The 24,165-nt window shown below is 44.9% G+C and overlaps 1 protein-coding gene across 21 annotated transcripts in view; it reads left to right on the top strand.

Moving 5' to 3' along the window:
• LOC129836322 (myosin-10-like) overlaps positions 1-24,165 on the top strand; it is an 83,074-nt gene that overhangs the window by 34,175 nt on the left and 24,734 nt on the right. The window contains exons 4-19 of one of the 21 annotated variants that reach the window (XM_055902358.1): positions 3,433-3,460; positions 5,838-5,940; positions 7,519-7,548; positions 7,796-7,813; positions 8,904-8,921; positions 12,937-13,029; positions 14,689-14,752; positions 14,948-15,046; positions 16,580-16,723; positions 16,930-17,025; positions 18,291-18,409; positions 18,713-18,865; positions 19,846-20,034; positions 20,223-20,396; positions 21,284-21,398; positions 21,660-21,731. In XM_055902358.1, the coding sequence (XP_055758333.1) occupies positions 3,433-3,460; positions 5,838-5,940; positions 7,519-7,548; positions 7,796-7,813; positions 8,904-8,921; positions 12,937-13,029; positions 14,689-14,752; positions 14,948-15,046; positions 16,580-16,723; positions 16,930-17,025; positions 18,291-18,409; positions 18,713-18,865; positions 19,846-20,034; positions 20,223-20,396; positions 21,284-21,398; positions 21,660-21,731 (1,515 nt within the window). Of the gene's footprint in view, positions 1-3,432; positions 3,461-5,837; positions 5,947-7,518; positions 7,549-7,795; positions 7,814-8,903; positions 8,922-12,936; positions 13,030-14,688; positions 14,753-14,947; positions 15,047-16,579; positions 16,724-16,929; positions 17,026-18,290; positions 18,410-18,712; positions 18,866-19,845; positions 20,035-20,222; positions 20,397-21,283; positions 21,399-21,659; positions 21,732-24,165 lie in introns of all 21 variants that reach the window. The other 20 variants (XM_055902365.1, XM_055902349.1, XM_055902391.1 and 17 more) reach the window with 20 other exon arrangements.

The raw sequence follows: 24,165 nt of genomic DNA, 5'->3' as shown, positions 1-24,165 counted from the left end.
ACTGTGGATCAGCCCCTTGCTCTGCCTTGGTGACAAGAGCCCAGCCCTTGTCAGACTCACGGCCAGAACTGACCACAAAGGTCTATCTGGCGTCAGTGGTTGCCCCCCATTGATTGCCCCCCATCTATCTTCAGAGCTCCTGCTGTTAGGTGACCTAAACTGGGACATGCTTAACACCCCGGCCATCCTACAATCTAAGCTTGATGCCCTCAATCTCACACAAATGATCAATGAACCTACCAGGTACAACCCCAAATCCGTAAACACGGGCACCCTCATAGATATCATTCTAACCAACCTGCCCTCCAAATACACCTCTGCTGTCTTCAACCAGGATCTCAGCGATCACTACCTCATTGCTTGTGTCCGTAATGGGTCTGCGGTCAAATGACCACCCCTCATCACTGTCAAACGCTCCCTAAAACACTTCAGCGAGCAGGCCTTCCTAAACGACCTGGCCCGGGTATCCTGGAAGGATATTGACCTCATTCCGTCAGTAGAAGATGCCTGGTTATTCTTTAAAAGTGCTTTCCTCACCATCTTAAATAAGCATACCCCATTCAAAAAATTTAGAACCAGGAATAGATGTAGCCCGTGGTTCACTCCAGACCTGACTGCCCTTGACCAGCACAAAACATCCTGTGGCGTACTGCATTAGCATAAAATAGCCCTCGCGATATGCTACTTTTCAGGGAAGTTAGGAACCAATATACACAGGCAGTTAGGAAAGTAAAGGCTAGCTTTTTCAAACAGAAATTTGCATCCTGTAGCACAAACTCCAAAAAGTTCTGGGACACTAAAGTCCATGGAGAATAAGAACACCTCCTCCCAGCTGCCCACTGCACTAAGGCTAGGAAACACTGTCACCACTGATAAATCCACAATAATTGAGAATTTCAAAAAGCATTTTTCTACAGCTGGCCATGCTTTCCACCTGGCCACCCCTACCCTGGTCAACACCGCTGCACCCCCCACAGCAACTTGCCCAAGCCTCCCCCATTTCTCCTTTACCCAAATCCAAATAGCTGATATTCTGAAAGAGCTGCAAAATCTGGACCCCTACAAATCAGCCGGGGTAGACAATCTGGACCCTCTCTTTCTAGAATTATCAGACGAAATTGTTGCAACCTCTATTACTAGCCTGTTCAACCTCTCTTTCATATCATCTGAGATCCCCAAAGATTCGAAAGCTGCCTCGGTCATCCCCTTCTTCAAAGGGGTGACACTCTAGACCTAAACTGCTACAGACCTATATCTATCCTACTCTGCCTTTCTAAGGTCTTCGAAAGCGAAGTTAACAAACAGATTACTGACCATTTCGAATCCCACCGTACCTTCTCCGCTATGCATTCTGGTTTCCGAGCTGGTCATGGGTGCACCTCAGCCACGCTCAAGGTCCTAAACGATATCATTACCGCCATCGATAAGAGACAATACTGTGCAGCTGTATTCATTGACCTGGCCAAGGCTTTCGACTCTGTCATTCACCATATTCTTATCGGCAGACTCAACAGCCTTGGTTTCTAAAATGACTGCTTCGCCTGGTTAACCAACTACTTCTCAGACAGAGTTCAGTGTGGCAAATCGGAAGGCCTGTTGTCCGGACCTCTGGCAGTCTCTATGGGGGTGCCACAGGGTTCAATTCTCGGGACGATTCTTTTCTCTGTATATATCAATGATGTCGCTCTTGCTGCTGGTGATTCTCTGATCCACCTCTACGAAGACGACACCATTCTGTATTCTTCTGGCCCTTCTTTGGACACTGTGTTAACTAGCTTCAATGACATACAACTCTCCTTCCGTGACCTCCAACTGCTCTTAAATGCAAGTAAAACTAAATGTATGCTCTTTCTTTCCAGTTCTCTGCTGTCAATGACTGGAACGAATTGCAAAAATCACTGAAGCTGGATACCCATATCTCCCTTACTAACTTTAAGCACCAGCTGTCAGAGCAGCTCACAGATCACTGCACCTGTACATAGCCCATCTGTAAATAGCCCATCCAACTTCCTCATCCCCATTCTGTTAATTTTTATTTTTTACTGCTTTGCAGTCCAGTATCTCTACTTGCACATTCATCATCTATCACTCCAGTGTTTAATTGCTAAATTGTAATTATTTCGCCACTATGGCCTATTTATTGCCTACCACGCTTATCTTACCTCATTTGCACACACTGTATATAGACTTTTTCTCTATTGTGTTATTGACTGTATGTTTGTTTATTCCATGTGTAACTGTGTTGTTGTTTGTGTCACACTGCTTTGCTTTATCTTGGCCAGGTCGCAGTTGTAAATGAGAACTTGTTCTCAACTAGACTACTTGGTTAAATAAAGGTGAAATAATAATAATAAAAAAAAATAAAAAACGTTGTGGTGCCCCCGTTCACCTCAGCCAATTAGATGAGAAGGAGCTCAGTGATTGGCTTGTTGTCTGCAAACTGTCCCAACCTCACTGTCACTTCAAATGGCTCCCTCCTGCTTCTTCCTGATTCTCTAGCCATTAAACCAGAGCATCTCTCTCTCTCTTTCTCCTCTCTCTCTCCTCTCTTTCCTGCTGACTGTAAATCACATTGATGCTCTGCCTTCTTCCTAGAGAGCTGTGTTTCTGTCATCAGCCCACCAGTTCTGTGATACAGGACTCTAAAATAATAAGACTGTAAATACAGGGAAAGATGGCCTTGGGTTACAGTATTACGCCTACCGTGGTCTGACTGAGTTCCATGAGTTCATATGTAAACTGTTTTCACATAGGCTACATGCACATGATGGACATAGCCTACATACAGTCTTAGGAAAAAAGGTGCTATTTAGAACCCTTTTGGTTTCCATGTATAACCCTTTCCACAGAAGGTTCTACCCGGAACCAAAAAGGGTTCTCCTATGGGGACAGCTGAAGAACCCTTTTGGAACTCTTTTTTTCTAAGAGTGTAGCTTTCAGCAGTTTTACGCTCAGCTTCCCTCAATTCCCCATCCAAATAGCGACAAGGTACACTATCAGCCCTTATCTCTGTAATGCAGAGGTTTGGCACTACAAAGCTTTCCTTTGAAAGAGTCCTCGATTCCTCCTCCGTTTTGTGTGCCTGTGAAATGTCTGGATCCTGAGGCTTTTGAAATGTTTAGTGAAATTACATTTCGTTCCTGGTGCAGACAATGACCTTCAACCCGTTTGAAGGGAGTATCTCATTCGATGGCAAACTCACCAAGCTCAGTAAAGTTGGCTATGTCCTGTAAAATGACTTTGGTGTACATCTGTCAGCCAGTGATACATTTGGTACAAGAACTCATTTCAGTTTGAAAGAGGGATTTTGGGGAATGGGCCATTGCCGTTGAGTATGCTAAATGCTGACACTGTGTATAATTTCTCTATCTCTCTCTCTCTCTCTCTCCCCATTTCTCTCTCGCTCTCTCCCTCTTTCTCTGTCCCTCCCAGATCGAGAGGACCAATCAATTCTTTGCACGTGAGTAACCTCTGAGCCATGTCTGCTCAGCCCTTTTCTTCTCTTTCTGTGTTATGGGTTGTATGTGTTGCATGTGTTGCATGTGTTGCATGTGTTGCATGTGTTGTATGTGTTGCATGTGTTGCATGTGTTGTATGTGTTGCATGGGTTGCATGGGTTGCATGTGTTGCATGGGTTGCATGTATTGCATGGGTTGCATGTGTTGCATGTGTTGCTGGATTTACAGGAAAGTGTCTTCTCAGTTCGATTCCTTGCATCCAGCCTGCATAGTATCATACCACACTGGTTTGGAGCAGATGGTTTAGAAAGGCCATGCAGCACCAGCTTAATTGCATAATATTCACGATTCAATTATCTTAGTTATGCGCGTCTCTTCCTCACTTAGTCCCGAAAATGAAATGGGGAAATTACCTGCTGCATTGCATTCCGGCAGAAGCTCTATTCAACTAAGAATGAAGTGTAGCTTATTGAAGCCGACATGAATGTACTTAGCACTGATTATAGGTCGAAAGAGGAATCAATTGAATTGAACTAGAACAGAGCCAGAGGCCTCTATAGCTATTTTAAAAGGAGCAACTTAGTGACACAGAACAGTTAGACACTTACGGGAAAGGGACTTAGGCTTGGGGCAGGGAAGCTGGGAAATGTTTGGTATTTCTGGCACACACACACAACCCTTACCCGTGGGCTGTATTCTAGTCTAGCGCCCAATATCTACGGATGACATTAATGCTGCCAAGAGAAATGTCAGCGTGGCATCTCATTGTAAGCCCCTTTGACAGGCCTACACCGATGATGTGTGAAAGAGTATTCAGGGTAACGTTTCTCCAGGTGTGTGTGTTCTCTCCCTGCGCTGGTCTGAACCCGATCCACCGCCACCCAAAATGTCCCTGGAGCCCCCAGTCAACACATATTTTCCTAGCCTTACACCATACATGACTAAGTCTGGGGGAGCATGGGAGAATTTGGATGGATGTCGGGAGTGTGGCTTGAACACTATCATAAAATCTCACATCTGCTATGATGCTTTTATATGCCAACTGTGACTGTGACTGTGACACACACACACACACACACACACACACACACACACACACACACACACACACACACACACACACACACACACACACACACACACACACACACACACACACACACACACACACACACACACACACACTGTAGGAGACGGTGGTCATAGCAATGTAAACGCTGCACAGAGATGCCATGTGATTCTAAGTCAGTCCCTGAGAGTATGTGCCGTCACCTCTGCAGCAAGGCGAGCCAACCTGAGGAATCTAACACTTCCAGTTCAATGCCAACCCCAGGGACATTGACGCAATCACTCACACACGGGCCGTGTCCAAAATAGCAACCTAATGCCTATATAGTGCACAACTTTTGACCAGAGCCCGTCATTTCAGACGCAGCCAGAAACACCCTCTGCTCCCTGGTGGTTATTGAGCTCAACACTAAACACACAACTCATCAGCCAAACAGCATATTCATAATACTAGACTAGACTACCATAGGACTTCACCACATGGCCAGGTAAGGGGAATCTGAAAGAAAAACTACACATGGCTTTGTTATGGTAATTGGTTTTACACTCAGTGAGTATTCAGGGGCCTTGTCCTTTATTTGAAGATCATCATGTGGTTAGTTTTATTTTGCAGGTCATTTTGCCCAAATAGATATAACCTAGCGTTGAGCTTGAGATCGGGGAGAAAGTTCAATGTTAACCGCCAGCGATTACGTAGAATGAGTACCTATTGTAAAACCACTGGTATGCATTGTGTGTTGATGTTACTGTACAGTAAGTGTCACTTGGGGATAGGACTCTTGTCTGCATGGCTTGAAGAGCTTGCAAAAACATACTTCCTTGCTCTAAAGCTGTCATCGCTGTGGGTCCGGGAGTCCCACCCTCAACCACAGCCGCTGAACTAAACTAGCGCAAAGAAAATAAACAGCACATATAGATACACAAAAGCCCTGCTACAACGCCTCATCCGATAAACCTTGCAACTTGTGGTTTATTTTCATTCATTTGTTGTTTAGCGGCGTTGCAGGGAGCAGAGCTTGGCTAGCTCGCTCACCCCCGGCTCAAGACTGTTAATGGAGTTTCCCAAGTGCCATAATCTCCTCACAAAAACATCTGCCAGTCAGAAAGGCAGTTCTGACACACACACACACACACACACACACACACACACACACACACACACACACACACACACACACACACACACACACACACACACACACACACACACACACACACACACACACACACACACACACACACACACACACACGTCATTCTTTCCCATCTACTAACCCAGGAATCTGTCTTGTATGTTTTCTGTCTTCTCAGAGGTGAATCTGGTGCTGGCAAGACAGAAAACACTAAAAAGGTCATCCAGTACCTTGCACATGTGGCTTCCTCCCATAAAGGAAAAAAAGACCACAGCATTCCTGTAAGTGTACGTTTCTGTCTTTTCTTTCTCTATATTCCCCCTGACATGTTAATCTACCTACCAACACCTCTAGATCTCCCCCTAAACCCTGTTCTAAAGGTCACAGTTACAGTATGCCTTTCTATTGAGGGGTAAGTGATGAAAGAGGAGAGTTAACAACTTGTACGGCCCACAATGTCCCCCTAATACCAGGCCAGTCTGATCCACAATGTCCCCCTAATACCAGGCCAGTCTGATCCACAATGTCCCCCTAATACCAGGCGTGTCTGATCCACAATGTCCCCCTAAAACCAGGCCAGTCTGATCCACAATGTCCCCCTAATACCAGGCCAGTCTGATCCACAAGGTCCCCCTAATACCAGGCCAGTCTGATCCACAATGTCCCCCTAATACCAGGCCAGTCGGATCCACAATGTCCCGCTAATACCAGGCCAGTCTGATCAATTATGTCCCCCTAATACCAGGCCAGTCTGATCCACAATGTCCCCCTAATAACAGGACAGTTTGATCCACAATGTCCCCCTAATACCAGGCCAGTCTGATCCACAATGTCCCCCTAATACCAGTCCAGTCTGATCCACAATGTCCCCCTAATACCAGGACAGTTTGATCCACAATGTCCCCCTAATACCAGGCCAGTCTGATCCACAATGTCCCCCTAATAACAGGACAGTTTGATCCACAATGTCCCCCTAATACCAGGCCAGTCTAATTCACAATGTCCCTCTAATACCAGGATAGTTTTATCCACAATGTCCCCCTAATACCAGGACAGTCTTATTCACAATGTCCCCCTAATACCAGGCCAGTCTAATTCACAATGTCCTTCTAATACCAGGCCAGTCTGATCCACAATGTCCACCTATAACCAGGCCAGTCTGACCCACAATTTTCCCCTAATACCAGGCTAGTCTGAGCCACAATGTCCCCCTAATACCAGGCCAGTTTGATCCACAATGTTCCCCTAATACCAGGCCAGTCTGATCCACTGGCATTTACAGTACAGTGGATTAACTCCCTTGTTAATCTATATCAGATAGATCACACATGGGCTGTGTGATGAGGTCACGAAAGGGTCAGGTCCTTCTGAAGCTATATGATGCTGGTACATTACCACGGCAGTCAAAAATAGGCTCATTAAGCAATAAGGCACGAGTGGGTGGGGTATATGGCCAATATATCACAGCTAAGGGCTGTTCTTAAGCACGACACAATGCGGAGCTATTATAAACTGCTTACCAACTTAATTAGAATAGTAAAAATACATGTTTTGTCATACCCGTGGTATACGGTGTGATATACCACGGCTTTCAGCCAATCAGCATTCAGGGCTCGAACCACCCAGTTTATAAAAATGTACCAATTGATAAAATGTGCCAATATACTGTATATAGATGTTTTTTTGCATAACATGCCTGTAAATGTGTTAAGAGTCCATATAGACGAGCTCCAGTCCCGTGATGATGTGTGTTGCCAAAGTGAATGCATCCTACAGTAGTACCTATAGTGGGCTCTATAGATTGTGCAGGCGTGCACAACCCTCTAACATATTTGCGTTTGTTTATTTGCAACAAACAGCCAGAGTCGCCTAAACCAGTAAAACTACAGGCAAGTCTTTACACTTTCTTCTAAACACCTCGTTCATGTGCATGTTGCATCACCAACTTTCTGCTCTCAAACGGGCCGACTGTTATGTAAAGCTAATGGCAATTTCATATATTTATGTTTTGTGAAATGGTGCCTTTGGTTATTTTCTTGCACACTGTGAAGCATGTACAGTATGTGTAATGTTGACATCTGCGCAAAAATTAGACAAACAAAGTTTGGGTATTGACCCAGATTCTCTTTCTATCAGGCGGAAAATAATCATGTCGTAAGTTAACTTTAAATCTGGCATGAATATTGATGTGAATGCAGCTTTTCCATGTATACCTGTGGGCCAATGCACTGTGCTGTGCTGTAAAATGGGCTTGCAGATGTTGTTATTCCACACTAGATGAAACAGTCATATACATGCCTTTGTTGTGTTTGGTCGCCACCAGTCAAAGTTTGGCAGACATGCCGTACTATGTGAGCTATTTTTGAACAATGCCGAGTAGAAGTTGAGCAGTAAGACGTTGAAATAGAGATGAAGGCATATATTCCTGAGTCTGAAGATGGAACTGACACACACACACGTTCTTCTATCCTCGTGGGGACCTAAAATGTATTTCCATTCAAATCCTATTTTCCTTAACCCCTAAACCTAACCTTAACGCCTAACCCTAACCCTAATTGTAACCCTAAACCTAACCCCTAAGCTTAAAGTAGCCTTTGTCCTCATGGGGACGTGGGAAATGTCTCCAGAAGGGAGAATTTTCCTCGTTTTACGATCCTTGTGAGGGGACATTTGGGCATTTCAGTTCCCCACGAGGATTAGAAGAACAAGACCAAACACACACACGGGGTCAGTTACTGGACATTACTGAAAAGCAGACTGTCTGGCTGTGGTTGTCATGACAGTAGTTAGTTCAGTAGCTTAATAATACTCTCAAGGCTTTTCAACCAGCTGCTGTAGGTCTTGTTGATACTGTTAAGGTCATGGAAACGTCACATGGGGGCAGGTGAGCAGTGCTCTGAATAAAGATGTGGTGCTCACTATGGCACACTGCCCCACGGCTAACATGAGAAACATATGGATTTGCACCCGTCAGTGAGATAGCTTCTTGGAATAGAGCCTTTCAGAATAACATATCCATTCCCCTGCTTCCTGTTTTAGTGTACTACTGTACATTTCGCTTAAACCGTTTGCCTTTATGCATTATTTAGCCTAGTCCGAATTATCTTTGAGTACTACCTGTAATTGTCTTCCTTGGTGTGTATGTACGGTATGTATATCCTGTATGTGTGTTTAGTATCCATGACCATTAACACTTCCTGTTTATTTCCATGGTAACATTTGACAATCTGCCCCTTGACTACAGAGTGGAGCCCTGTTCTATGTGAGTAGCATGTAGTCCGTCCCTCACCTCTCTCACCCACCGCACTCCACTCACTAGACTAGCTCAAAACACAATGGGCAGAATATCCTGTAAAGGGGCTGCTATTGTCTCTGTGTACTATTCTGTATATCTGTCCCTTTTATGGGTGTCAGTGGGGGCCCAATAGCAGCTTCTGTTTCTATCACCTTTGGGACTAAACTAGTTTAGTTTTAATCCACTCCATGCACTGTGTGGTGTCTCTGTTCTTACCTGTAGATGGCACTGCTTCTTTCAAATATCTCAGATTTGGGAAAATAAACATTACTTCCTAGTTTAATACATACTAATAAACACATTTCCCACTTCCTAACTTACATATCCCATTTTAAAAAATAATACACCACCAGTCATAAACAGTGCATTTGTAATATGTTCCACTGTTATACTGGCAGACATTGAGCAAGACTCCTGTCAGGACCTCGTCACAAACTTCTCTCCCACGTCCAATTTGGCTCCCGGTGAGCCTGCTGGAGAGCTTTTCACTCGCGAGGTGCTGGTGCTGCCAAATAGCCATAGCAGGCTTTACTAAATAGTCAGTTGGCTTCCAGCTAGCGGGAGCTGGAGCTGGATTAGGACCGGAGGAGAGCAGCTAGGGAGGGAGAGCCAGAGCTCAGAGCTCAGCTGAACGGACTCCCCCAGGAGAGAGGGCCATGACATGGTCCAAGACCTACAACAGCCTCTCCTCTGCTTGGTCTATTCAGACCCAGCCACAGAACGCCCACCTGGGACGATAATGGGGATTTTAATCTTCGTACCTTATTGAATTCACCACGGGGTGTTGACTGTGGATTTTGCCGTTTGTGTCTCTGTGGCAGTGCTACTTAGATCACTAAATGAATCCCCTTAGAACTGCTTCTTTCTGTCCTCGCAAGTCTTTCATCTGCTCCCTGCTTTGCCATGAGGGAGGAGGTTACACAGAAAGTTATTCTGACTTCCCCTGGAGGGGTGGGGGTTTGTTCCTGTTCCCCAAAACCACAAACACAAGTGCAGTTGCCTGCGTCATTCGCACTCTCCCAACAGTCACTGAAGTGGTATTCTGCTTGTGGACTTGGAGCAACTCGTGAAACAACTTGTAATGTCTGTCCAGCAGTGACTCTGCTTGTGGACTTGAATAGATTTGTAACGTCTGTCCATTGACTCTAGTCTGTGGAGCAGATGTAATCCCACATCCCCACCTGGTCTCTTCCTTGAAGATTTAATGGGACAGTTTTTACTGTTCCTCTGGCTCTTCAGTCTCCACAATCTGGGCCAAAGCACTGCCAAAGGCCCTAACACTGATAACAAGTGAGGTTGAACACGCTACAAAGGATGTTTCCCAAGTTACAGAGGAAGGATTGAGAATAGAGAGGAGTTATTTCACAAAAGATACATTCATTTCATAGTCGTGTCAATGTTAAGTGGTACCCTATAGCATTGTCCACAGTCACACTAACAACAACGATGTTATCAACAACTATATGTCCCTGAGTTCTTCCAGGCCCCCTACAGTAGTTGTCACTGTAGTGAATAGCCTCTTAACGTGGCTATGATGGTTTCCAGACACTGTTCATCAGAATAAGTGTAACGCATTCCATCAACAGTCATTTTATGGTCTTCTTGCTCACATAAACCGGATTATGTGGTACAATACATGTCCCGGAGGTCTTCCAGGCCTGTCAGTTGTTGGCAGGGCTAGTGATTAGCCTCCTTACATGACAATGATGGTTCTCTGGAATCTGTCAGAACAAGAGTAACACACTCCGGAACGCTGGAATGTGGGTCAGCTTGTAACGCTCCTAAAGTGGACCCCTGCTGGTGTTTTTTATTCACCCCTTTGTTCCTACCCTCTCCCCAGTCTGGTCCCAGTCTGTAGACTGCGTTTGGCAGAGATTGGCAGCTTGTGGACATTAAACAGTCTCCATTATGTCCTCTGTTCTAGTTTGTTCTGAAGCGTGTGGTGTTGTCAAGTTGTGCCATATAGCACTGCGTTATAGAGACAGAGTGTGACAATGACTATAGGAAATGGTAAGACCGCACTAACAGATCTGGGACCATGCTATAATTAACCGTCTGTGCAATCTGCCACTGGCAGGACGAGGATGGAACGGGCTTATTCAATTCATTCCTGCCTCATTTTCAGCAGCACGAAAACTCAATGAAAACAGCAGTCGGGCTCTCCGGCCCAGCTCTGGCAGCCAAAGATCACATTACGCGTCTCACGTCTGAACGCAAGGCTGATTTCCAAACCCCTAACTCATCCCACAGACATCCCTGGAAAAACGCTGCCGTCTTGAGCGATCAAAATGTGTCTGGTGAGCTTGACGTAATGGGAAAATCCCATTCCCACCTAGCCGCAGAAAAGAAAAGCTCAAAATACGGGCCATGTTATTTGTTCGGTGGGCCATCTTGGATTCCCCAGTCATGACCAACCCTAGAATGAGTTTCTGGATGGGATCGTAATGGACCACCTGTCTAAACACCTACACAGGGTCATGTCCATTAGGGTATACTGTAGCAACGGAAGATGAAAACCAGTGTTTCTTATTGGACAAGTTTGGATACCAGCTTTACATTTTGGAGAGTTTTGTTCCATTTCATACCTATTGAACATTCTATTCCGCCCTGGCAGTCAGCCAGATAGGGTCTACGATAGGTGTGAGAAGTGAACAGAGCACCGTTCCCTCCCTCCCTTAACGGGATCTCTAATGATGACAGATTCTTCCGTATAGAATTGAGTGTGTCTCTGGCTTGTGTCAGTGTGTTAAACAGGTCTGTTTCCCCAGTATCTGTCAGTGTGCTAAACGATTGAGTCCATTTCCTCAGGATCTCTATCACTAACTGGAGAGATGTGGCCTTCCTCTCTGAGTCGCCTCATTCGCCCCAACTCATCCAGCACCCACCCATCCGCCTGGCTCACAGCAGCTAGCTCTCCACACGCCCTAAACCACCACGCTGAAACACAGCTGTGTGCTGTGGAATATATGAGACATCTGTGGATAGATTTATTGGTTTGTCTGGTTTGTCTTATACTGGTACTTTTTATGATTGTACTGTGTACTTCGACAGTATAAACAGGGATTGATTGGATTAGGTTGTTTTGCAGGCTTGATGGTTAGACAATGGCTTCAATCATCAAGACGGCGCCGACAGACATGGCAGCTCTGCTTCTCGCTCCTAAGCAACGTTGGAGTATTTCTTTTCTTTTTGTTGTTGTTATTTGACAAGCATTTCGCCACACCCGCAGTTACATCTGCTAAATATGTGTATGCGACCAATAGCATTGGATTTGATCTGATGCCTTTGATGTTGGTCTGACAGTAGAAAGAGGATATGCAAACCCAGAGTCCAGATGGGTTTGAACATTCGCTTGAGGATGTGTTGAGCTTCAGCTGAACCATATGCGGTGTGGAGAGAGTCATTGCAGTTCTGTTGTGTTCCACCGCTGAGCAACAAGGTTCTAATCCATTCCATTCCAAACCCAGAGGTTCTACACTGACCAGACAACAGGAAACACGTGCCATTAACGCCCAATTTATTCAAAGAAATGAGATTCTCATCTCTTTCTCCCTATCCCCTCCATCTCTTTAGTTTTAGTTGGACGTACTGTTGTAGGACATTGAGCAGAGATGACTGTGAAGTGGTTTCCTGAACATGTTCCATTGATCACATCTGTCTTTTACAGCGTTACAATACCTGTCGTTTCCTGTCCAATACCTGTCAATACTCTCTTTTCTACTCGTTTTTATGGTCATAAACATTACTGGGGAAACAGTGTCCATCCGCCTACATATGTTTCATGATCAATAGTCTGTGTGACACTATGTGATTGTTAGATTGACATTGAGGAACATAAAATGGGTCATTGTGTGTATTGGAAAAATGTTTCTCCTGGGCCCAATTTTTTTTTGTGCTTGTTATTTGTAAAAATTTAGTTTGGGGAAGGGGTCATATGTGCTTGGACCCAGTGCTTTGCTGTAATACCGCACCTCTTTTTCAGGGTGAATTGGAACGTCAACTCTTACAGGCCAACCCCATCCTCGAGTCCTTCGGCAACGCCAAGACAGTGAAGAATGACAACTCGTCCCGATTCGTACGTAAAGCATGTATACATATTTCCCCAAAACAATGCCACTCTCAAGACCGTATCGAGCTTCATTTGAAGTCTTCCCTACGTTTATAATGTATGTTCCTCTGTGGCTTACTAAAAGCCACTCATGCCATCTCACTCACTATCTCTTGCTCAAATAACTGGCACTTGAGACAGATTTAGCTGGCATGTGTGTTTGTTGGGAGTTTTCGAAAACTCCCTGGAATCTTTTGATGATAAGGAAGAGAAATCAATGGAGAGGAATTTATTTTTATTATCTTCCTATTATTACACAGGAACATTCCAGCAGGACAAGAAACGTTTCTGCTAATCATTAATGACTGCTTTGATTCTGGATCCAGTTTAGATTAGAGAGGTTTGTTCTGTTCAGCACAGTCAGATCACAGCCTTATGTACAGGTGTAGTCTACTCTAGACCCCAGGACAGTAGAGACCAAGATGAATGTAGTCTACTCCAGACCCCAGGACAGTAGAGACGAAGATGAATGTAGTCTACTCCAGACCCCAGGACAGTAGAGACCAAGATGAATGTAGTCTACTCCAGACCCCAGGACAGTAGAGACCAAGATGAATGTAGTCTACTCCAGACCCCAGGACAGTAGAGACCAAGATGAATGTAGTCTACTCTAGACCCCAGGATAGTAGAGACCAATATGAATGTAGTCTACTCTAGACCCCAGGACAGTAGAGACCAAGATGAATGTAGTCTACTCTAGACCCCAGGACAGTAGAGACCAAGATGAATGTAGTCTACTCCAGACCCCAGGACAGTAGAGACCAAGATGAATGTAGTCTACTCCAGACCCCAGGACAGTAGAGACCAAGATGAATGTAGTCTACTCCAGACCCCAGGACAGTAGAGACCAAGATGAATGTAGTCTACTCCAGACCCCAGGACAGTAGAGACCAAGATGAATGTAGTCTACTCTAGACCCCAGGATAGTAGAGACCAATATGAATGTAGTCTACTCTAGACCCCAGGACAGTAGAGACCAAGATTAATGTAGTCTACTCTAGACCCCAGGACAGTAGAGACCAAGATGAATGTAGTCTACTCTAGACCCCAGGATAGTAGAGACCAAGATGAATGTAGTCTACTCTAGACCCCAGGACAGTAGAGACCAAGATGAATGTAGTCTACTCTAGACCCCAGGACAGTAGAGACCAAGATGAATGTAGTCTACTCTAGACCCCAGGACAGTAGAGACCAAGATGAATGTAGTCTACTCTAGACCCCAGGACAGGAGAGACCAAGATGAATGTAGTCTACTCCAGACCCCAGGACAGTAGAGACCAAGATGAATGTAGTCTACTCCAGACCCCAGGATAGTAGAGACCAAGATGAATGTAGTCTACTCCAGACCCCAGGATAGTAGAGACCAAGATTAATGTAGTCTACTCTAGACCCCAGGACAGTCGAGACCAACACGAATGTAGTCTACTCTAGACCCCAGGATAGTAGAGACCAAGATGAATGTAGTCTACTCCAGACCCCAGGATAGTAGAGACCAAGATGAATGTAGTCTACTCCAGACCCCAGGACAGTAGAGATCAACAGGAATGTGGTTTACTCCAGACCCCAGGACAATAGAGTGATATGGTTTGTCTGCTTTTCTCACCTTCTGTTTTTCTCTCCCGGCAGGGAAAGTTCATCCGGATCAACTTTGATGTCACCGGATACATCGTCGGGGCCAACATTGAAACTTGTATCTTTCCAAACAGCTAGCTTAAATGTTCCATGCAAGCTATGATATTAATCATTTACATAAACGGACAGATTTTGATGGGAATTGTTGTATTATGCTAATTAGATTCCCGCGGGGCAGCATAAATCTACTCTAGTGGGTTAATATCTTTCTTTACTGTATAAAGGCTGCCCTTCCTTGACTGTGATGGGACAGATCTACTGGAGAAATCGAGAGCTGTTCGCCAAGCCAAAGACGAGCGCACCTTCCACATCTTCTACCAGCTGCTGTGTGGGGCGGAAGAACATCTCAGGTGTAAGTAGTCTGATATGTATCATCAGCATAACTTCAACGACCCGGACCCATATGGCCTCTGTAAAGAATAGTCACCCTCTGACATGCAGAACATTGTTTCTCTAGCCGTTGGCCTGAGGTGTCTTGAAACCCACTCAGACTCAGTGTCGTTCACTAGCTAGTATCACAATAACATCACCTGTCTGTCAAAAATGCATGTTTGCCTTTTGTCCTTTGTGACCTCGGACCACCTATCTCGACTAGAGGTCGTCCGATTATGTTTTTTAACGCCGATACCGATTATTGGAGGACAAAAAAAGCTGATACAGATATAAAAAAAAAAAATATATATATATATTTATTTATATATATATATATATATATATATATATATATATATATATATATATATATAATACACACACACAAACAATGAACACTTTTATTTTAACTTAATATAATACATAAATAAAATCAATTTAGTCTCAAATAACATGAGAACATATGTTAAAACGAACCACCAGCTTTCATGGGTCTTCAATATTCCCAGTTAAGAAGTTTTGGGTTGTAGTGCAGAAAGCAGAGCTTGTCTGCATGGTCCCCTGTCAGTCTGCTCCTCCGCGAAACACAGACCTTATATGAAGTAGATCAAGACATTCTCTATGGAAGACATGAACGGTAAAATATGAAGGAACCCCTTTCAAGTTCAGCCGCACGTTATTACAGGAATTATAACGCGTTGACTATTTCTCTCTAAACCATATACCTTTGACTAATCCGGAAACTATCACCTCGAAAACAAAACGTTTATTCCGTTCCGTATTTTATCTAACGGTGGCATCCATGAGTCTAAATATTCCTGTTACATTGCACAACCTTCAATGTTATGTCATAATTACGTAAAATTCTGGCAAATTAGTTCGCAAAGAGCCAGGCGGCCCAAACTGTTGCATATACCCTGACACTGTGTGCAATGAACGCAAGAGAAATGACACAATTTCACCTGGTTAATATTGCCTGCTAACCTGGATTTCTTTTAGCTAAATATGCAGGTTTAAAAATATATACTTGTGTATTGATTTTAAGAAAGGCATTGATGTTTATGGTTAAGTACACATTGGAGCAATGACAGTCATTGATTGATTGTTTTTCATAAGATAAGTTTAATGCTATCTAGCAATTTACCTTAGCTTACTGCATTCGCGTAACAGGCAGGCTCCTCGTGGAGTGCAATGTAATCAGGTGTTAGAGCATTGGACTAGTTAACTGTACGGTTGCAAGATTGGATCCCCCGAGCTGACAAGGTTAAAAATCTGTCGTTCTGCCTCGTCCACGGGCGAGGCAGAGGCCGCCATTGAAAATAAGAGTGTGTTCTTATAAGACTTGCCTAGTTAAATAAAGATTAAATAAAGGTGTTTAAAAAAAAAAAAAAAAAAAACGGAAAATCGGCACCCAAAAATACCGATTTCCGATTGTTATGAAAACTTGAAATCGGCCCCGATTAATCGGTCGACCTCTAATCTCAACGTCATTTCCCTTTCCTCTGTTGTGTAGCGGACCTGCTCCTGGAGGGCTTCAACAGCTACCGCTTCCTGTCCAACGGCAACATTACCGTCCCTGGTCAGCAGGACAAAGACAACTTCCAGGAGACCATGGAGGCCATGCACATCATGAGCTTCTCCCACGACGAGATCCTGGGTACCACCATCCTCACTCTCATCTGTCTGACTGACTGTCTGTCTGTCTGTCTCAACTTTTTAAAGCCCTTTTTACATCAACACTTTACAGCTTTACAGTAATTATTATAACTTTACATGCTCATAACAGTTCCAAGTATTGCAACAAACACAGAGCAGTGTGTGCCGTTCATGGTAAGTTTATGATAACGTTCTCTGTGCTTGCAGCCATGCTGAAGGTGGTCTCCTCCGTGCTTCAGTTTGGGAACGTCGTCTTCAAGAAGGAGAGGAACTCAGACCAGGCCTCTATGCCTGAGAACACAGGTAGTTGGCAGTTGTCGCATGTATTGATGTCAAGGAAGCTCCTCACATTCTCACGTTCAGACCATATCTTTCTCTTCCTCATCTTCCTCCCAGACCTGTGCTAACCAGCCCGAGTCAGACGTCAGAACTCTTAACGATTTAACCTTCCCATCTCTCCTGGCCCTGTCACCCACCTTCAAACAACATCATTATTCAGATTTACTCCCCTACTTTACTTCGAAGAAAAAAACTAACGAAAACGTTGCCTCAACTGCGTGTGTTACTGCTGCATTCCTGGCATTTAAAGAGGAGAGGGTAGCAAGTGCGTGTCAATGCCGTGGCCCAGCCAGTTATTACCAAATGTGGAAAACAGATCTAGGACAGAAGCAGATGTGTTTAGCAGGCTCTGCGCTGGCAACTCTGCCCCTGGAAATGATGCACATGTATCATTCTTACCTCTCCAGAAGCTCCCGCTGTGACAAATATTTAAAATTCAATCATCTCCCCAGATCCAAAGACAAATATCATAAAAGGCGCTTTGACACGTCTTAAATCAAGTCTGTGTTGTTAACCCACGGGTGTTCTAAATAGCTGTGTGTTTAACTACCCCCTACCCTGAGCTCTAGTCCAGACCTAAGTTATTTCAAATACTTAAGCTGTGGTTGGTTGAGCTTGCATTTTGCAATGGAACCAATACAAAAGTCCTAAAAGTGCAAACCCCATTCTCCTGACACTCCAGACAGACTAGAGCCAATGCTCAAAGTACTTGAAATATTTCAAATAGTATTTGGATCCAGGTCTGCTCCAGGCATACCTTAGAGGTACTGGACTGGCAGGGGGGGGGCAGTCACTCCCTTCAGGTCTTACTTATTATTCGTTACCATTAACGGTCAAATGTGAGCAACTTCTGGCAGAAGCGGAAGAATGTAATTCTTAGCTACCGACCATGTGGAGCTGTGGCCTGCTGCCAGTGGTATGTATTTTATGGTGGTCTCAAGCGGTGGTGGAAAGTCTACATGGTTTTTACTATTTTCCAACTCACTGGCGTTTATGGGTCTATATAATATATATATATAATCATATCCCAATAACATTTAACTCCTCAAATGTTGCTACTTCTTTCCCTGCTACTGCTTTAAGTCTATGTAAGGGATATTTGAGTATTGTAAAGTTACTTGTGTTGTCTGTAATCACATCTTGAGAACGAACGTTTAATGTTACTACTGTTTTCCCTTTTTTCACCCCTCCTCTATCTCCCTCCTCCTCCTCCTCCTCTGCTCTACCAGCGGCCCAGAAGTTGTGCCACCTGTTGGGGCTGAACGTGATGGAGTTCACGCGGGCCATCCTGTCTCCAAGGATCAAGGTGGGACGAGACTACGTCCAGAAGGCCCAGACCAAAGAACAGGTAAAACACACACTACACCACAGAAGCTCTCCTTGCTTCACTCATCACCCCTCTATGGACTCACTGTACTGCTGACTCTGGATCAGGATAATGTTAGTACTGTGGGGTGTGTTTCCCGTCCTGTGTTAGATTTATAACAATAGAGAGGTCTAGCCGTGCGACCCCAAGGCTGAGAATGGCAGACTCACTTGCCAAGTCATACCAGAGAAAGACAATCTAATAAGGAATGCATATTTCTCTCGCTCTCTCTCTCTCTTTCTCCACCTCTCCCCCACCCCTCTCTCTCTTTTTCTCTCTCTCTAGGCTGACTTTGCAGTGGAGGCTCTGGCCAAGGCCACGTACGAGCGTCTGTTCCGCTGGCTGGTCCACCGCATCAACAAGGCCCTGGACCGTACCAAACGCCAGGGGGCCTCCTTCATCGGCATCCTGGACATCGCTGGCTTTGAGATCTTCCAGGTACTTAAATGCGTAGGCCTCCACAGGTACTTAAATACATGGCAAATAAGGCCTCCACAAGGTCTCTCCATCTCTTCCAGATACAGAGAAAACAGCTAGAGAAGAGAGAGGGGACTTGGTTTGGCTTAGTTCATCCTGTCTATGGAACTGGTCATCTGAATGGTCTAAGGACGTTTTTCGTGGGAAAATGATCTGATTGACATTTTTGGGAAACAGCTGATCGTTTATCCTGTGGACCAATTGCACTTTGAACCCATTCCCTCCTCAAGGTCAATGATGGGAATCTCAGCACTTCTAAAAATGCCTCTTGGGTGTCATCCTCATTTAGTTTTATATCATTCACACCAAGGTCATTAGTTGATCTATGACTTGATAGACCATAGTTATCGTGCGAGGCTCGTTCAACAAGAGGCGAGTTCAGACATTGTTGACATGAACCTTGTCATCGATAGAACACTCGATATCCCAAGATCACTAAATCTTGTGCTGAAATCCCAACATGTCTGTTTCCCTTCTGGTTTGTGGCAGCTGTTTATTCCCCCACTAAGAGCTTTGGCTGTAGCGTTGTAATGTTGAGCCAAAAGAACAGGAAAATAAATCACGATCCCTGGGATCAATTTAGTCATAGCAAACAAAAATCAATCAGCTGCAGTTATTGTTTTGGCTTATTGGTTAAAAAGACAAAACCCACATAGTTCAGAACAAAGACTGTAAAAAGCACTAGGTTACCGGTGCCAGTATGAGCTGAAGGCATCTCACAATCTTGGCTATGGAGAAGTGGTATTCATTGGTGTTTCATAAATGAAATAATGTAGTCTTGTTGATTTCGCATATCTGAATCTCCTTACAAATCAATTTCCGCCTAGGGATGAATTAAGAAATGGTCCATCTTACTGCTTTCTTCACTTTTGAGACAAAGTTCCTTGAGTTTGTGAAAAGTTTGAAAAGATCAAATCAATTTGTATGCCTTTCTCCTGTAGCTGAACTCGTTTGAGCAGCTGTGCATCAACTACACCAACGAGAAGCTGCAGCAGCTGTTCAACCACACCATGTTCGTCCTGGAGCAGGAGGAGTACCAGAGGGAGGGCATCGAGTGGAGCTTCATCGACTTCGGCCTGGACCTGCAGCCCTGCATCGACCTCATCGAGAGGCCGGTCAGTATCCGTTTAGTGAGTGTATCTGTGTGTGTGTCCTGTGGTGTTGTGCTGTTGTCGATACTTGGGTCATGTTCAATGAGCAGCTAGCGCTTTGAAACAGAGTGAATCGGTACGGAACAAAGTTAACTAAAACAATTCGTTTTCCGTTTTTCCCCGGCGTCCTATTGAACACGGGCCTGTTGTGTGCTGTCATCCTGCAGGCGAACCCTCCTGGTGTACTGGCTCTGTTGGATGAGGAGTGCTGGTTCCCCAAGGCCACGGACAAGACGTTCATCGACAAGCTGGTCCAGGAGCAGGGCACCCACTCCAAGTTCCAGAAGCCCAGACAGCTAAAGGACAAGGCTGACTTCTGCATCATCCACTACGCTGGCAAGGTACGGACCGGTGAGATTACACATAGGTGGTGGAGGATAGTTTAAGGGATAGTAAAAAATAAATAAAAATGTAACCCAAAGATTGGTGTAAAAATGCAGAAAACTATTGAGAGTCAAAGATTTAAGATGTACAATACACTGGGGTGGATTATAGACCCATTTTTTTCCCTCTGAGGCAGTTTTTGGGGCTATTTTTATGTATCCACTTACAAGTTACTTTGGATTACGTCATCTGCACTACTTGTAGACCCCAGAGCCTTTGGCTTGTCGTGTTCTTGGAGGAACACCAGGTCCTTTCAAGCTGCAGGACTTACTTCTAGACCTTCCAGATCTTCTGATTTCTCCGAGGTTTTCCCCTGTAGTGGTCTTGGAGGCACACCAGGTCCTTTTGGAAAGCCACTGTTATAATGTGTCCTGAGGCATGTCTGTTCCATCACTAGCCCCTATTCTGTTCCCATCAACCTCTGACTGCTGTATCACTCTAGATGCACAACTTCTCCTCTGTGGTATTCAAATTCCTCAGGAGTATCATCCTGGTTTTATGTATCAGATACGTGGGAGGAGGTTTGGCTAGTTTCTCTAGCGTCCAGTCAGTGTTGCGCAGTAGAGACCCGGGCCCTTTCCCGTGCAAGCAGTCCTGCAGTACAGCGTAACCACATCTGTTCTATATTATGCAGACGTCGTCTTTAAACAACATACTTTCCTGGAATGATTTGGAGTCTTATGTTACCCCTAGTGAAATGAATTTGGAACCTCAACAGTCATTTAGTTGTATATCACCACTCTCCGACAGTTCAATCCAATAAACTTTATTCATCCCGGAAGGGCAATTATTGCTTATATCTCTCACGGCCCGGATGGTTCTGACCTTCTCCCGACCTCCCCAGGTGGACTACAAGGCAGATGAGTGGCTGATGAAGAACATGGACCCCCTGAATGACAACGTGGCCACGCTGCTCAACCAGTCCACTGACAAGTTTGTGTCCGAGCTCTGGAAAGATGGTAAGTCATGTCCCCCGTCCTGTCCACATGTTTAACAGAGAAGGAATGTGTTAGCACTGGCTTGATGATGAACAGTTATGATTACTTAGATTGGTTCATTCATCATCATTTAGGCCTATTTGTTTTAGGGATTGTCAATGTACAATGTCTGCTGCTTATTTAGCTAACATGATATGAATAGTAATCAGTCGGACTTCAGCCTACTAACTAACCTCTGTTTATGTTTTTGCCTTTTTGTGTTTTTATTTTCTCTTCTGTCAGGTGTTTTTATCCCCCTGTCTCTCTGTATCGTAGAGATACAGAACAATGTCACTAGTCTTGATGAGCCTCCAGGTGAATGTTATGACTGTAGCTGTAGAAGGTTCCATGGCTTAGCAGCGCAGCATGGTGTTGCTCATAGAGATAGATGACGTTTTATGTTATGACATGCTGATGTAGATCCATGGCTTAGCAGCGCAGCATGGCGTTGCTCATAGAGATAGATGACGTTTTATGTTATGACATGCTGATGTAGATCCATGGCTTAGCAGCGCAGCATGGCGTTGCTCATAGAGATAGATGACGTTTTATGTTATGACATGCTGATGTAGATCCATGGCTTAGCAGTGCAGCATGGTGAAGCCTACCTCCATACAGAGGCTCCCATCGCTTCTAGGCTGCATGTCATTGTTGGTCGTCTATGTCTCAGTACTAGTATAGTAGTCAATAGGCTAATGGATGGCAATACCTTTCAGCAATGCTCTACTCCTGTTAGCATTAGATACTGCCTACTTAGACTGAATTTGGTCTGAAAAGCCTGTATTATTGTTTTGTTCAATTTAAATTATTTAATGATTACACAATGAAGAAAATACAACATAACAATAATACGGGCTTTTCAGACCAATGTATTCCACTTCCCAGAGAGTAGTTATGGTATAGGTACCTAATCATTTGGTCACGGGACCTACACTGCTCAAAAAAATAATGGGAACACTTAAACAACACAATGTAACTCCAAGTCAATCACACTTCTGTGAAATCAAACTGTCCACTTAGGAAGCAACACTGATTGACAATCAATTTCACATGCTGTTGTGCAAATGGAATAGACAAAAGGTGGAAATTATAGGCAATTAGCAAGGCACCCCCAATAAAGGAGTGATTCTGCAGGTGGTGACCACAGACCACTTCTCAGTTCCTATGCTTCCTGGCTGATGTTTTGGTCACCTTTGAATGCTGGCGGTGCTTTCACTCTAGTGGTAGCATGAGACGGAGTCTACAACCCACACAAGTGGCTCAGGTAGTGCAGCTCATCCAGGATGGCACATCAATGCGAGCTGTGGCAAGAAGGTTTGCTGTGTCTGTCAGCGTAGTGTCCAGAGCATGGAGGCGCTACCAGGAGACAGGCCAGTACATCAGGAGACGTGGAGGAGGCCGTAGGAGGGCAACAACCCAGCAGCAGGACCGCTACCACCGCCTTTGAGCAGGAGGAGCACTGCCAGAGCCCTGCAAAATGACCTCCAGCAGGCCACAAATGTGCATGTGTCTGCTCAAACGGTCAGAAACAGACTCCATGAGGGTGGTATGAGGGCCCGACGTCCACAGGTGGGGGTTGTGCTTACAGCCCAACACCGTGCAGGACGTTTGGCATTTGCCAGAGAACACCAAGATTGGCAAATTCGCCACTGGCGCCCTGTGCTCTTCACAGATGAAAGCAGGTTCACACTGAGCACATGTGACAGACGTGACAGAGTCTGGAGATGCCGTGGAGAACGTTCTGCTGCCTGCAACATCCTCCAGCATGACCGGTTTGGCGGTGGGTCAGTCATGGTGTGGGGTGGCATTTCTTTGTGGGGCCGCACAGCCCTCCATGTGCTCGCCAGAGGTAGCCTGACTGCCATTAGGTACCGAGATGAGATCCTCAGAGCCCTTGTGAGACCATATGCTGACACATGCACATTTGTGGCCTGCTGGAGGTCATTTTGCAGGGCTCTGGCAGTGCTCCTCCTGCTCAAAGGCGGAGGTAGCGGTCCTGCTGCTGGGTTGTTGCCCTCCTACGGCCTCCTCCACGTCTCCTGATGTACTGGACTGTTTCCTGGTAGCGCCTCCATGCTCTGGACACTACGCTGACAGACACAGCAAACCTTCTTGCCACAGCTCGCATTGATGTGCCATCCTGGATGAGCTGCACTACCTGAGCCACTTGTGTGGGTTGTAGACTCCGTCTCATGCTACCACTAGAGTGAGAGCACCGCCAGCATTCAAAAGTGACCAAAACATCAGCCAGGAAGCATAGGAACTGAGAAGTGGTCTGTGGTCACCACCTGCAGAATCACTCATTTATTGGGGGTGTCTTGCTAATTGCCTATAATTTCCACCTTTTGTCTATTCCATTTGCACAACAGCATGTGAAATTTATTGTCAATCAGTGTTGCTTCCTAAGTGGACAGTTTGATTTCACAGAAGTGTGATTGACTTGGAGTTACATTGTGTTGTTTAAGTGTTCCCTTTATTTTTTTGAGCAGTGTATATATTAACCTAGCAAGGGGTAGGCCTATGCCATTTTCTTTAACAAAATCCACACTACCCTTGCATACCACCTCAATTTGAGCCCTGGTTTTAACTTAATACACCAAGCTCTTCACTGACACTGAGATATTTAAGAAGTGTATGGTGACTGAAGGACTTGGCTGACAGTGTATGGATAGTAGACTATAATTTAATCTGTCTAACAGGTAGGTCTACCTCTTATTTCTTGAATAGGAAGAAATCGTCTCCAACACAA

The sequence above is a fragment of the Salvelinus fontinalis genome, chromosome 3 (genome assembly GCF_029448725.1).
Source record: "Salvelinus fontinalis isolate EN_2023a chromosome 3, ASM2944872v1, whole genome shotgun sequence".
Classification (NCBI taxonomy): Eukaryota; Metazoa; Chordata; class Actinopteri; order Salmoniformes; family Salmonidae; genus Salvelinus; species Salvelinus fontinalis.
This window is presented reverse-complemented; position numbering and strand designations above follow the sequence as displayed.